At 35.9% G+C, this 14838-nt stretch overlaps 1 protein-coding gene across 3 annotated transcripts in view; it reads left to right on the plus strand.

Moving 5' to 3' along the window:
* The window catches only part of LOC132193658 (probable nuclear hormone receptor HR3), an 86534-nt gene that overhangs the window by 37216 nt on the left and 34480 nt on the right, over window positions 1-14838 (plus strand). Inside the window, exon 1 of one of the 3 annotated variants that reach the window (XM_059614467.1) lies at window positions 3028-3441. The exons of the other annotated variants lie outside the window; for them this stretch is intronic. Within the exon in view, the coding sequence (XP_059470450.1) occupies window positions 3363-3441 (79 nt within the window). The 5' untranslated portion in view covers window positions 3028-3362. Of the gene's footprint in view, window positions 1-3027; window positions 3442-14838 lie in introns of those variants that run through there. 3 annotated transcript variants of the gene reach the window in all.

Consider the following 14838-nt stretch of genomic DNA (forward strand, 5'->3'; position numbering starts at 1 on the left):
CCGGCTGGCTGGTAATTGATAGCCGCCAAGCTGTTGTACGTTTGTATGACCTGCTGCTGGGGATTATAACAGTAGATTGGAGCGTACTTATAAAAATAAATAAAATGCGAGAATGCTCTTTCTTTCTCTATGAGAGCGAACAACCTATCTACTTTTGATGTAATTTGACACTCGTCTAAAGAATTGAACTTTGGATATTATTCAAAATCTGGAGAAGAAGTTCCCTTTTCTCCTATAGAAAGGCAAAATTTAATGTTAAAATTTTAGCTGGATATTTACTAAGAAAAGCAATTTGAAGGAAAAAGTCAAAATAGTCAAGATTTTGAATCAGATTGCCACATTATTCTCAAAGATCTATTATCAGAATGAATTTTGATTTTTGCCAATTAAAAATTTTTAGGTGGAAGTTTTCAATTTCTATAGCAAATATTTACATACGTGCAGAACTGATTTTTGCAATTTAATTGAAATATAGACGGAGAGCTTGAGACTGGTGAGCGCAGCAGGAATAAAAATAAATGAAAGTTGTCCAGCTCTGTGTGCGCCGATATTTATTGTCAACGTGTATGTACTACGTGCGCCTCGCTGCTTGTGCAAACTCGCTGAGCAAATAATTGGGGAGAAATTCTACCGGCAGCTACACACTTGCAGAAAAGAGAAGTGATTTTCGTGCACCTGACTTATATATTGAATCCGCAGGCATGCAAAATGTTTATGAATTATAAAAGGAAATAAATTGTAAAAGAAATCACTAATTGGTTGAGTGAAAACTGCCTTTGCAGAACTGTAAAAGTAACAAAATCTACAAAGATTGAAATTTTCAATAAAATATATTTGATACACAAAAAATGGTAACATTATTAAGACAATTTCCAATTTTTTTATATGTTAACTTATAATAAATGTTATTAATCATTTAGAAGATACCACCATCAACATGAATCTATGTTTGTAGGTGTATTTTGTCATAATTGTAATGTTATAGAATCACTATATATTTTTTATGAATGTTTACATACAAAATGTTTATTTCAATAACACTTAATTTAAATACTTTATGAATGAAGGCAAAAACTTTAAATTTGCTTAAATTTAAAAAAAAAGATGAACATATATAATTAAATAAAAAACATGTCAAACAAATACCAAGTAATTGATAAAATATTTAAAAGATAATTTTTTTAAATACTAAACTTTATTTTTGTGTGCTTAACCTTCGGTGAAACATACTGCAACAATTTTCACACCGCCGTTTATTTTGAGTGGGCTGCATATTTGAGCGTGGGAACTTAATAAAAACCGTTCGAGAGCACCGCCAATTGATTGATTCGTACTTCCTACGATCGGAAGTTAATAAAACCCCGAACGTGCAGCATCTCACGGGCTGCTGCCTGCCTTGAGAGGAAAGGAGCTAATGTGTTAATATAAAAATATATATCCTGTGCTGGTGCATGAGGCGATGCACTCTACCCATCTTAGCATGCATGCAGTCTATTATCCTGCAACGCGCCGGTCCCGTTATGTTAGCATCTCCCACGACCCACACCCATCTCTGGACCCATTGTTACTCACCCCGCACCAAATGAGAAAAAAGCGGCATGTGTGCAGTGCATGAGATGCGGAGAAAGAAAAATCAATCCTCCCCCGCCGCCGCCGCCCTTCAATAAAATGCTCTTTTATTTTCACGGGGCGGCCCTAAAAAGTAAATTTTTTGTCTTGCATATATAGCGGACCCCTGGTTTTTTTTACTTGCCGAATATATATATCGTATTCGTGGTGCAATAAGAGAATTTTTTGTCTCGGAGGAAAAAAAACCTCAGCCTGGAGCGGCCCGGAAAAACCTTAACAAGTAAAAAAAATATTCTCACATGCACGCGGGTGAGTGTTTTTTTTTTTTTTAACATTCGGGTTCTGAAAGAAAGAACGAACGGTTCTTTTCGAAGATAAGAAAATTGAATTTATTAAAACGGTGCCGTTTTTTGTCCAAAAGAAAAGAGCACATATGTATCTGATGATCCTGCGCTGAGAGTGGCGAAGGAAAATGAAAGAGAGGAGCGACCGATTATCATAAATGCATTTATTTGTGCCGTGGAAAAGGAGATTGTGAATAATGCATCGCACGGAAGTATCTCTAACACCCAGCGTAGCACTCACAAATCATTCAGAGGTCCCTCTTAAATCGCTTTTTCATCGCGCCGAGGGAGATGGAAATTTGAAAACTGTCAAGCTGAGAGAAATGAGGAAAGGAGAGAGAAGATCTAAATTTGAAATTGAAAGGTGACGAAAAATTATCATGATTTAGCAGAACCGTTTTTTAATAAAAGATAAATTCAAATCCAGATTTATATTGATTTTTATAATACGTCCCGCATTTTTGCATAAATTCCTGAAATATTCAAGCCCTATGCTAATTTTAGCAGTTTTCATTAAAATGTATAGAAACAAATTTTCCGTTTTAATTTTTAGGTTGACTAAGCGGATGGGGTCATTTTGATCTTGTATAAATTTTAGCAAAATCTTTAGCTATAGTGGAGGTGCGTTTTTGATCAAAATTTCTAAGTTTACTTTTCTAGTTTTTAAGAAATAATGGACAAAATAAACAAAAATAAATATTTTTTGTTCAGAAAACAAGGAAAACTGCCTCAAGATTAAAATTCGTTCTTCAGCAAAAGGTTAAAATCTTAATTTTTAACTGTGATTTGCACGTTGATCAACTTTTGGAACAAAAGATTAAAATAATTACCCGTTACATGTTTTCTCAAAATTAAATAAATTATTATGATATTACCAAAAAATAAATAACAATTTCAAAAATTCATATTAAATTATTAATTAAATTCGCTTTTACCGGCTACCCTGTATGTGGAGAATTAAGGAACCCTGGAAGGTGTTGTGTCGGGCCAAAGACCCCCACCTCCGACAGGTCCAATGGTATAGCAAAAGAGCAGGCAGGCCCGCCCGTCGAACGCGCACTCTCTCGAAGCGCCATCTAGCACTGCATGCGCTGCTTTTGCCGAAAGTGTGTCACAGACACAAGGCGGCTCACCGTTCATATAGACAGTATGTGTTCGCGGATGGACTCTTAAGGAAGGATATATACACACGGCGGTGCGAAACTCTTGGACAAACACGGCAGCGCCGGACACTCGATTCAGCAGCCCAACGGAAATCCGTCGAAAAAATAATCGAATTTCTCATTTCGTCGGGTCGAATTAATTTGCACAAGTGCTCAGTGAAAACGAAAGTAGTGTCATGTGTGTGCATACGGCTGCCGGGTGATATCGAAAGTGTCCGAAAGCGGTTCTGGATTTTGTCCCGATTCATTTATGCCGACGTGCCAAAGAACCTCAAACTTTGCTTAAATGTTTGAAATGTGGAGTTCTGTCACCAAAGTGGAAGTGTCACCGTCCTCAGCTCACGCAGCGGCAGGTTCAATTAAAGGTAATTGGTGTTTCGTAATTTGCCCCTACATTGTCCCAATTACAGAGAGGCACCTTAAAATTAGTGTCAAATTTCAATTTTACAAATTTTAAAATCAAAGACTAGCTCTATAAGTTTTGTGAAAAATAATATTGTTAAATACAAGAGAGCCACTTAATTAAAAAAAAAAATGATTCATATTTTATTTTTTAACGTTTAAATTAAAATTGCTAAACTAAAAATGATAAGAAAAAATTTCATTAAATTAAGCTAAAAAAATATTTTATTGTTTATTTGATTTTTATTCAATCAAATTTATATATTATATAAATTGAGAATTAAAAATTATTGGTTTTGTTAAAGTTTTTGTTAAATATTTAAAAAACAATCAAAATTTTGGCGCGTCTGTTCACTAAGCCGGCGCCGTATTTAAGTAGTTTGGCAGCCGAAATTTGGAATTTCCACGGTCCTCCCTTTTTCTCCCTTTGTCCCCAGTTTGTTTTTTCTTATTTTGGCAGTCACGTCGCCAGGCTAAAACCTCTCAAAGGCGACAGTCTGTGTAGCTGGTCAAGCTAAAAAAATGTTTACCCAGCAGAAGAAAACCAACCAATATTATATATCCAGCAGCAAAAACTGGCTCCACAGAGAGAACCTGCAGGAACAATGAGCGTGAATGTACACGTTTTGTAATCCTGGGCCGGGTCCGGCCGTAAAAAAGTGGGCAGCAGGTAGTTTTGTGTGTGTTCGGTCGCCGACACGCCACCCCCAGGTGTTGCACCCCGAAAGGTCTTCTCTCTCCTCCCGTGTCTGGTCGGTATCAAATTTCAATATTTATAAAAATATCTGTACCGCCGGTCCCGTTACACTCGATATGGAAAAAAGTCTTAGGGTGTTGCAGCCCCATACGAATTTCTCCGCGTAAAAAAATCAAACGAGAAAGAGAGATGGAGCGTCAGATATGCATGTTTTCTCTGCTGGTTAAGGCGCTGTGCTGTATTTCCGGCCTCGAGAGCGCCTTTTACCTCCGCAACAATATAATAATAGAAAGTTGTGAATAAAAATCCGCGCTTAATTTTGATGTAATGCTCTAGGAACTGCGGCGTTTCTTATCTCTTATATAAAACTTATGACAAAATTTCGTGCGAATTCACACGAGATTTCTGCAGTGATTAAAATTTAAAATTTTCTGCTTTTTCATGGAAATTAATTTCTTTCTCTTTTGCCAAATATATAAATGTCGCGAGAAATCTGACGGAATTAATTTCAAACGTAAACTTTTCACGTCAGCAGATTTTTTAGAGAAAATTTTTAAATAAATGAGTGTTTTCTTGTTTTTATTCCGAGGTATATTTGCGAGTCGCTCCGCCGCCTCTTCTCTGTAAACAGTCGGCATGTGCGCGAAATGATTCGCAAGAGGTTATTCACCACCACGCATGTATAATTGCTGCACTGATAGTGGTGAGTCTCGAGGCGAGTGCCTTGGCCGGCCAGCCAAAGAGTCATTCTGGTTTCGAAGAAAAGCAAGGGCGATTTAAAAACAAAACAAAAATAGTTGGTTCCAAAATGCTTTTAATTTGATTGAATCACAGAGGCCATCATCATATTTACAAGTAAATTCAACAGATTGAACAATATCGTTTTAAATCTTAATGTTATTTTTTATCCCTGCAATAAAATACGAAAGAGGCTACTAGAGAGACATTTTATGTCTAAAATTTTCTTAATTGTAAACAATATCAGTTTGGCATATAAATTTGAATAAAAATTCTACTAAAATATCAAAGAATATTTTTGATTGGAACATCAAAACTAAAATATAAGAACAAACACTATTTTGCTAAAATATTACTTATATTTAATAATTACAAAACAAAACACAAAAATGTAAAAATATTTTAATAAATTACTAAATGAAAAATATAACTATCTGTTAATAATAAAATTCTAATATTATTAAAGTTTTTTAAATTTATAATTCTTTTCCATTTATAGAATTTTCATAATGAATTTTTTTGGCGTAACCGTGTCTGACCGTGCCTATTAAATAATGCCAGTGGAAAATATTGATGATTTTTTTTGTATTTTGCTCTATTGGCTGCGCACAGTAATTTCCATCTCAATCACTGCATGCCATAGCGCTCGCTGTTCTCTCGCTCGCTCATTGATTTGCTCGTCACGTCTGTTGTCGGCAGTCAATAATGCACTCTAATAAGTGCATTGCATCACGACCTGCGCTGCCACGTGACCATCTTTTTCACTCTCTCGCGGGAACTCTTCTATAAACAGCCGCTTGCACGAATCGAAATAGACCAGCACGCATATCAATCGCCGCGGCAAAAATGATTAATATTGAAAAAATACAATTATTCTGCGCGTGACAGACTAATTGAAAAATTAATTCCGCATAGTGCAGCAAATTTGATTGGAAATCGAATAAGAGTTTACTCAGCAAAGATGAGATAACACTGTTGACTGCATTTTTTCCGCTTTTTATTTTTGTTTTGGAAAACAATGCACGTCAATGATTCATCAACGCTGGAGAGCTTTTTCGGCCTTGGCGCCGGTGCAGTTAAATGAGACGGGCGGCGCGAGATAGAATGCGCGAGAGATTTTTGACGCCGTTTTTCGTGGATGACCTCGGCAAGGGTTTTGCGACGCCACAACTATTTTCCTTTTTATTCCAGAGAGGGCTAGAAAAATATGGTGTCCGATAAAACCCCCATCATGGTGTGATAATTGAAAGGCGGAAGCACAAAAAATAAAAACATGTTTTTATTTTGCACGGTGAGAAAAATTAAATTGAGACAAAATTTGCATATATTATGAACACAAATTATAGAAGAGAGTGAACCAATGAAATTAATAAAAAATCAATCAATATAAAAAAAACCCAAATAAGATATTGAAAAATGTATATTTTAAAACCTTAAAGCAGTTCAAATTCAAATTTTTAATCCTGACAAAAATCACAACAATTAAATTGAAGAAAGTCAGCTTTATTATTTAGACCAAGTGATATGAAATTTGAAAATCTTAGACACTTAATTAATTTTTTCTGCTGTTCGCAAAATAAATGGAGATCAATAATCATGAAATTAAGTGGCTGCAAGGAAAATATAATAGCTTAATTTGAGGTGATTAATTTAATTTTTCGAAAAGCGCAAAAAATTTAACTGAGGAAACTTATTAATTTTGTTAATACATACTAGTCTTTAATTGTGTGTGTTTTTTTTTGCGTTTAAAATATTAGTGCGAATTTCAAAATTTTTTGCAAATTCATGCACAAATAATTTATGTTTTGCAAAAGTTCTTAATAATGGTATTTTATAAATTTTTCCACCCTCAAAAATTATTTTACTCTCGGATTAAATCCAACATTAATGGAATGAATTAGAAATAATACCAGCCAAAAAATTGCATAAGCGTCCCTTTTATTGCTCGATAAATAATTAACTATGCTGTTTTTAATGATGAGAAATTATGATACTTTCCTAAAAATATAAATCAATTTGGGAAAATATTTCTTTGGAAATTCGAGTTGAAATTGTGAATCCTGGCGAACAGGAAATTTTGAACAAAGCAATGCGAGGGCAAAAATGAGAGATGCTTGGTGAAAAGTGGCAAGAAAGGCTCTCTGTGAAAATATAATACCTCGCCGAGAGTATACACAGAAAAAGCATAAAAGCTGGCTCACTCAATACGGAGGAGCCGCCCGGCCGAGCCACCCACCCACGACAAAACACACACACTAGGAGAGCGAAAATCGATCCGGTGCATTTGCCGCCCGGAGGCATGCACAAATAACACACCACCTAATGACTCGCCAGATAAAATTTATGATATCATCAGCGCCTAGAGAACACGGCTGCTGCATATTCATGTATATATGGCCCGTGCACATACATACATGCGAGAATGCATTTCTGGCGCTGAGACAAACCCCGTGGTGCGGCCGCCGTGTGCATAATATGCACCGAGATATTAATAAAATGCAGCGCGAGAGCGTTGCACTCGCCGCGCGCGCGAGTTGCATTTTATTATTTTCATGTACAGAGCCCGTGGGCTTTGCGACTTTCGAGGATAACCATAATAATAATAATAATGCATCCCTCTCTTTTCTCTATGCCGCGCTTTTGAAAGAAGAGGAAAAAAATGCTGTCGGAGCTCTTCTCTTTTTTTATTTTTTGCTCGATGTAATGGCGCTTGCAAGCTGTGAAAGGAAGCGGAATTTTTAATGCAGCGCTGCATCTTGGAGCCGTTTTTAATATTGTGTCGCTCTTGTGAGGCAGAAGACGGTCTTTGCCGCCGAGAGACTGGCCCGCCGTCCTCTCCAAATGGATGTGCAACATGAAATAGTCAAATAGTCAATATTGAGCAGCATGATCAAGCAAAAAGAGGCTTAAAGCTAAAGCTCACGTGTCTGAAAATGTCCTAAGCTTTGCTCTTGAAGGCAAAATGCTGAAATTGCAAATATATTTCAAAATAAAATTTTATTTGCATTTATCTAAATCCATGAAATACTTAAATTTTTGGCTACTCGAATGCACTAGAGTTAGCCGAATTATTATTTATAATTTGGATTTATTAAAAATGGAATTTGCCAATGTACTTCCATATTAGATTATTAAATATTTCAACAGCTTAAAAATTTGAGTAAATTAAAAAAAAACGTTTGAAGTTGAAGTATTTTTTTTTCTGATCTGCAGTGCATACAAATTAATCATTTCAGTAGAGTAATGGATCATTTGATTTATATCATTTATTTTATTTTCATTTAATTTTCTTTTTATTAGACTACACAAATTAATAGAACTTACCTCCTGTTTTAAAATCCAATGAAGATCTCCCACAAATGTCTGGTACACCCGAAAATTTAATCAAACATTCACATGCAAAATTTTAACAATAGTAATTTTGAAAACAAAAAGGATGTGCGACTCGTGCAGTTTATTCTCCGAGCATATAACTTAAGGCGATTCCCAAGATAATCCGCGCCGTTTGACAATGAAACCGCGGAGTAATTGTTCTTTTGCGGGCTTTTCTTATTCTGTTGGCGAAACAAACTGCACAAAACCAGCCGCTAATTATGCACACGTTGAGGAGAAAAGAAGATAACGCCTCCATTTCTCTCTTTCTTCGACATAGGTGCATCTTCTCTAGTACTCGCGACGGCCTATCTTATCAACAATAATAATAAAGTAGCCGAGAGCAGAGAAGATAAGAAAAGCGCTCGCGCTTTAATTTTACAGCCCAGCCATTTCAACTAGTGCAAATAAGCATAAGGGAGAATTAACTTTGGTGCTACGCCGGCGGACGTATGTTTTTTTTTCACTCGGCGATAAATGCATTCGTGATTTTTTTCTCTCGGCGTCGCACCGCGCGCACTTTCACGGCAGAAACAACTCGCGCCGGCACGCCAAATGTATATGAAATATTATTTAACACCGGCTTTCTTTCTCAACCCATAAAACAACGTTTCATAACTTCACGCCGCCGCAACTTAATTTATAAACGTCTGAGAGAGACATGAATTTTTACGATTTTCGCTATTGGCGTTTTGCGATTTGTTATTTATTATATATTTGTGCGCCTTTTATTTCCTCTTTAAAATTGTTATTAGAGGTGTGGCTGAGCACGACTCTGTTCTTTCACATATTTTATGTGTAAATATTTTTTTAATTACCGGACGATTGATTCCCCGATATCTCTCTTTCTCCCCAACGATTGATAACATCGACCCCGGCAGCAACTCTCTTTCTCATGATCCGAATAAATTTGCTGCTCTCGTGGCGACGACAGACTATACTGGATGTGACCCAGATTCTCGCCTGCATTTTACTCGCAGGGTGTCAAAGGTTACCGGTCTGATAAAAGAACGAACGACTCGCCGCTCTTCGAAAACCTTTGAAAAGCTACTGTTATTTTGATGACTACGCTTAAATTGGATAAGAAACATTTATTGTTGCATCCTCGATCAAATTCAATTGATTTTTTTTATATTTAACATAATTTATAATTTTTGTTTGATATTTTCCAAAAACAAATTAAAATCTGATTGAAAAAACGCAAAAAAAAGTAAGCAGCCTGCTGGGTACATTAACTGTCGGACCATTACTTACAGTCCAGCTGCAGACAGGGCGAAAGTTGCCTTTTACATCCAGAGTTAAATAATAATTTGGCTTTAGGGCATTCCAAGTGCTACATACAAGGCATTACCTGCTCTAAAGCAACTTAACGTCTGTCTTGAACAACAAAATGTGAATGGCAGATCTTTTGATCGTTAACTATAATATTTATTTATTTGAAATGCTGGAATATTTTTTTTAATCCAACATTATGCCATTCACTTTAGCTGATTTTTCTGTAGGTTTATTATTCTTACTACAAAGATTCACCACAAGTCTTGTTATCAGTCTCTCGAGAGCAAAAGCGAAACAATCTCCGAGTTAAACAAATCAATATTAGCTGTTTCGTCCTCTCCGAGTCGAATTGACACCATTTCGATAAGGCATCGGAGTGCACAAAATGAGAATAATATACATGCATGCAGGATAAAGGAAAGAAAGTTTAAATTAAATTGTATCAACTCCATGTGCATGCAAATGTGCTGTATTGGCGTAACGAGAAGAGCTCGTAATGAGATCAAGCCGCATGCATCACGTTAATTTGTCTGTCGTCTCTATACATGCACTGGTATAAGAATGACTGCAATTTATATTTGCGTCAAATATATAAAAGAACAAAAATCTTATAATTATTTAATTTCATTTAATTCCTCGGTGCAATTGATTTGAAAAAAAAAATTTTATGCAATGAAAGTATTTTATAAAGTTTATTTGGAAAACTCTTGTTTAATGCAAATTACGCAAACGCTGAAAGGAAAATATGCGCACATCACGATTGTTTACGGCGCACGATAAATATTGATGAGACCTGCTGTGCCGGAGTGTGTTATTAAAACATATGAAAATGTCGTGCGCCGGTGTTTTCATTAGCCCGAATATTCTCTCGCGGAGCGCCACTGGTTTAGAAATGAGCCAACAATTGTGCAAGTTTTTCAGCTACGATGCACGAGAAAGATGAAGATATGCTCTATGACGTGAACGAGTTTGGAGATGAATCAGATGAAGGGACGTGAAATATTTGGACACGCAAAGAATAATATTTTGTTGTTTTCATTTGGTTTCCACAGCTTCATTGCCACAGGAATTAATAAATTAATGCTTTAAAATCATGAAAATAAGCCAATATAACACTAAATTAAATAAGAAGTAATTATTCAAGTAATTATAACTATGAAATCTAAAAACTTTTTGGTTGGTTTAATGTACTTTTTTTTTAATTCTACAACCAATAAGCAACTTTATCATCCTTCTCAACTGTTTAAAGATGCTGCACAGAATTTGATAAAATTTTTGTTAAATTTGGGTAACTCTTTTAAAATAATGTTATTATTTCTAGAGGTAATTAGTTTTTTTTTATATATAATTGCAAGAGCTGCATCTTTTGTGGCTAATGAAAATCTGACGTAAGAGCGCTAGATTGCATATGCGGGCTGCTGCCGTGATTGGAAACAAATCCGAAGCTCGCTGTCAACCGCATTTCTCCATATACCTGTCGTTATCAAAAGAGCTGCCGTATAACGTACATGCACTTTGTGCACGCGGTGAAACGGAGGCGGCAGCGGCGATTGCACTCGACATATATTCTGGGTCACTGGTGATAACGCTTCTTTCCCCGCGTGCACGCAGCTCGCGAAGGCATGTGTGTGGATTGTGAACGCAGCACTGAATATTAGAATTTTTCATTTGAACACAAAAAAAGGCGAGAGAGAGGAAAGGGCGACGGCAGAAATATGTGGGAATAAAAGCAGCAGCCGAGCAGGTGATGACATATTTATACCTCATCTCATCGCCACTTGAATTATCTCACTCGGATGATGAAAATTTTCTGCCATTCATCATAAAAATACTAAATAGAAAAGTGGCTGCCAAAAATGGAGAAAAATGTTTTGCCAAAAGAAATTGGAAACAATTTTTTAACACACTCCAAAATTGGACGATCTTTGCAAATTTTGTCATTCTGATTCAACGTTTTGAAAATTAAAAAGGAATTTTTGCATTTCTTTTTTATTGCTTTGAGACTTTTTGATATGTGAACTATATAATTATTTTGAATAACAAGTAAGATTAATTGTAAAAATTAATTGAAGTTGATGGGACAAATAATTAATTTGTTCTGAAGAAATTTTCGGAGTTTGGATCTGATTAATTAAGTGGGCTTAAGATTGATAATGGCCCGTCGTTAATTTCTCTTCCTAGATAGTTTTCCAAATTAATTTGATCCTGCTTATTGCAACAGCAAAAAACAATCAGCTACTTTGCTCTTTCTCAAGTAATTGGCTATCAACTTTGGTTTCTTCTGCAGTTTCAATATATATAGCGAAACAATCAATCATCTCTGCCCAGAAAGATCATGTGCAGCATCAATCGCGGCCGCAACGTGTGTAACTTCATAAGAAGAAACTTTCTTTCTTTTCTTCGCATCAATATCTGCTTCCCTGATGTTACACAACTCTTTTGCGAGTCCAGACGTAATCATCTTTCTTATTCTCTGCTGGGATTAAATGTAATATTGTTTCCTGCGTGATCACGAGCGGCTAAAACAGGCAATAAATTAACCTCGGCGCCGATTACATCACACGGCACTACTTTCGTTTGAAAGAAAAAAAAGTGCAGAAATAAACTGACGGTATAAGGGGTGCTGCACCGCTTGCTTTTCGTCCCAAAGAGCTGCATATAAAACGGAAATAACAACACGCGCGGCCACTCGAAATAAATTAAATCCTGCGGCCAAGATTCAGCGTCACCGAAAGCCACACACACGACGAGCCACCCATTTGGCAACGTGACAAATTCGATGCGTGCGCGTGCCGTAAGGCATGAATGCGCCTTGCAAACTAATTTTCAGTCAGCTTTTATCAGATGGGCTCTGAGAAAAATTGCGAAACTGCAAATTAAATTAATCTAATAGCGTTTAAAATTGAATTTTGTTGAAAGTAAGGGACACTTAAGAGATTGTTCCCACTTAAAAGATTAAATATAGTTTTAATAAATTTTAATTATTAATTTTTTCTATCAAATAGAAATGCAGTTATAAAAGTTTGAATACAAAACTCGCTCAAAGAATGTAATTTCTTTTTTAAATGAATTGATTAATGAACGTGTATAGAAGGTAGCAGAGGTGAAATCAGAATTAATTCTTTTTTGTAAGATAACATATTTACCAGCAGATAGAAATAAAAAATTTTAGGATGCATTTTTTTAAATGATGCATATATAAAAGAAATTATTGCTCAGGTAAAATTCAATTAAATATTAAATTATTTTAATATTTTTAAATGTAATTTAAATGAATATAAATAACGAATAATGTTAATATTACAAAAGATAAAACAAATTTTTCTGTTTTAATTTTTTTGTCATAAATATATAGTAAAATATTCATTATACGTTTTATTTCTCAATAGATTAACAGTCTTCTCTCTTAAAATGCAAAAATAGCTGCAGTCGAGGACGCGGCGGGCTTCAACGGATTAGGCGCAATAAGTCTAGATAAAAGAGCCATTTGCCTTCGCACCGAGTGTTTAATTACCGCAGCAGCGCACCGAGAGGACGATAACCCTCGTGCAAAGCTATGCTGCTGCTGGATGGCCAATTGAAATCATAGAACTGGCAAAAGCTCTCTCACGACTCATTATTTGATCGCCAAGGCTACGAAGTCGGCGCGCGAGCGGGCGAAGAATTTCTTTGCTCGGGCGACGACATGCATTGCTGCATTTGCATAAAAGAGGCGTGTGTGCACCACGAGGAGGAGTGAAAAAAAAACTGCACGCGAGCGAATTGAATTAATAAAAAAAAATGAACCGTTGATCTCATGATAAAAGAATGATGACGACGAGTCGACTTGATTAATTTGATCGTCAGAATTTTGCTTTTATCTTTGTAAAAATAAAATTAAGATAAAGGAAATTGAGATTGATTTTAATCACAATTCAAAAATAAATTAGGGGATTTGGTTTTTAAATCCGGTATTGTGAAAAAGTCCTATTTCCTTTCCATTATTATTATAATTTATATAAAAAAAATCATTCATATTAAGGTTTAATTTTTCAAAATCTACTTTTGAATAATTTTTTTGTTGGAAAAAATTACAATCTTCTTTTTTCTTATTAACAACAAAAAACAATTTAATTAACGACTGACATTTTTAAATCTGATTTCGAATGAAAAATCCCTGTCCTCTTTATAATCAGCATATTTTTTTTTTGCAAAGTTGTGAAATTGGTCAAACCTGCTAATTGCCCACTCTCAAAAGGTCATTTGCACCTTTTAAAGTGAAGTAACCACTGTAAATTCTCTTGTCTCCACATTACCGCACAAAGGTCGACACAGGTCAATTTTTTAAACATTTTCAATTTCGCATGCAAAATTAACGCCGTTTAGAAAGGCTCGATTGGTTACGTGGCAGCAAATGAATTACCTCGGAGCCAATATTTTACTGCAGACACGTATACGCTTGCTTACGCATTGGCTACCAAAAGAAAGAGAAAGAGAGCTTTTCCTGATTTGCGAGTTGGTGTATGGGTGACTCGCTGAATCCACTTTCTCTCCCCCGGACGCCCAAGGGCTTCTTCTCTTTCCTGAGACGCGATTTTTTTTATTGCTCCGCAGATGTATATCGAGTGGCGGAGAGACAGCGTGGGTGGTTAATTTGCACAGAGAGAAATCACAAACAGCAATTTTGCAATGTCATGATTTAGTAAATTCAAACAATGTGCCTCAACATATTGAAAAATTAGGGCAAAATTTTAAGTTTGTTTGGGAAATAATTTCTTAAAAATTGAAAATCTCACATTTTAATATATAAATTATTTCCAATACTTAAAACTCTATTTCAGATTAAATTTAAGCACGAAATTGCTTCAAAGGATATTGGCAATGTGACTTTAAATCAATAGTGTTTCTCAATTTGACCGAATTCTTTTTAGAGCGTGATTCCGAATTACAATTTTTTCCGTTTTCAAGTGACGAAACGCGGAGAAAAGGCATTGCCGGCCGCACACTTCCCACCATTGTCTTCACACAGAGCGAATTATAAAATCAAATAACGCCGAAAGCATGGTAAGACCGACGTCCGGCCCTTTTGATGCGCCTCCGCGTGCGCTGCAATGAGTGACGCAATGCACCGGCCATTCTGCTCTCTTGATATGCACATATTGTAATGAAACGATTTCATTCATTCAGAATCGGCGCCGGCTGCGTTCGCATTATCAACGCGAGCAGAAAAAAAGGAGGGTGCTGCTGACCTTGAGCGTAAGTGCGACCTTGCCGAGTTGATTCACTCTGCGCGGCGAGC

This window comes from Neocloeon triangulifer, unplaced genomic scaffold (genome assembly GCF_031216515.1).
Source record: "Neocloeon triangulifer isolate White Clay Creek 2 clone unplaced genomic scaffold, ASM3121651v1 ptg000004l, whole genome shotgun sequence".
Lineage (NCBI taxonomy): Eukaryota > Metazoa > Arthropoda > Insecta > Ephemeroptera > Baetidae > Neocloeon > Neocloeon triangulifer.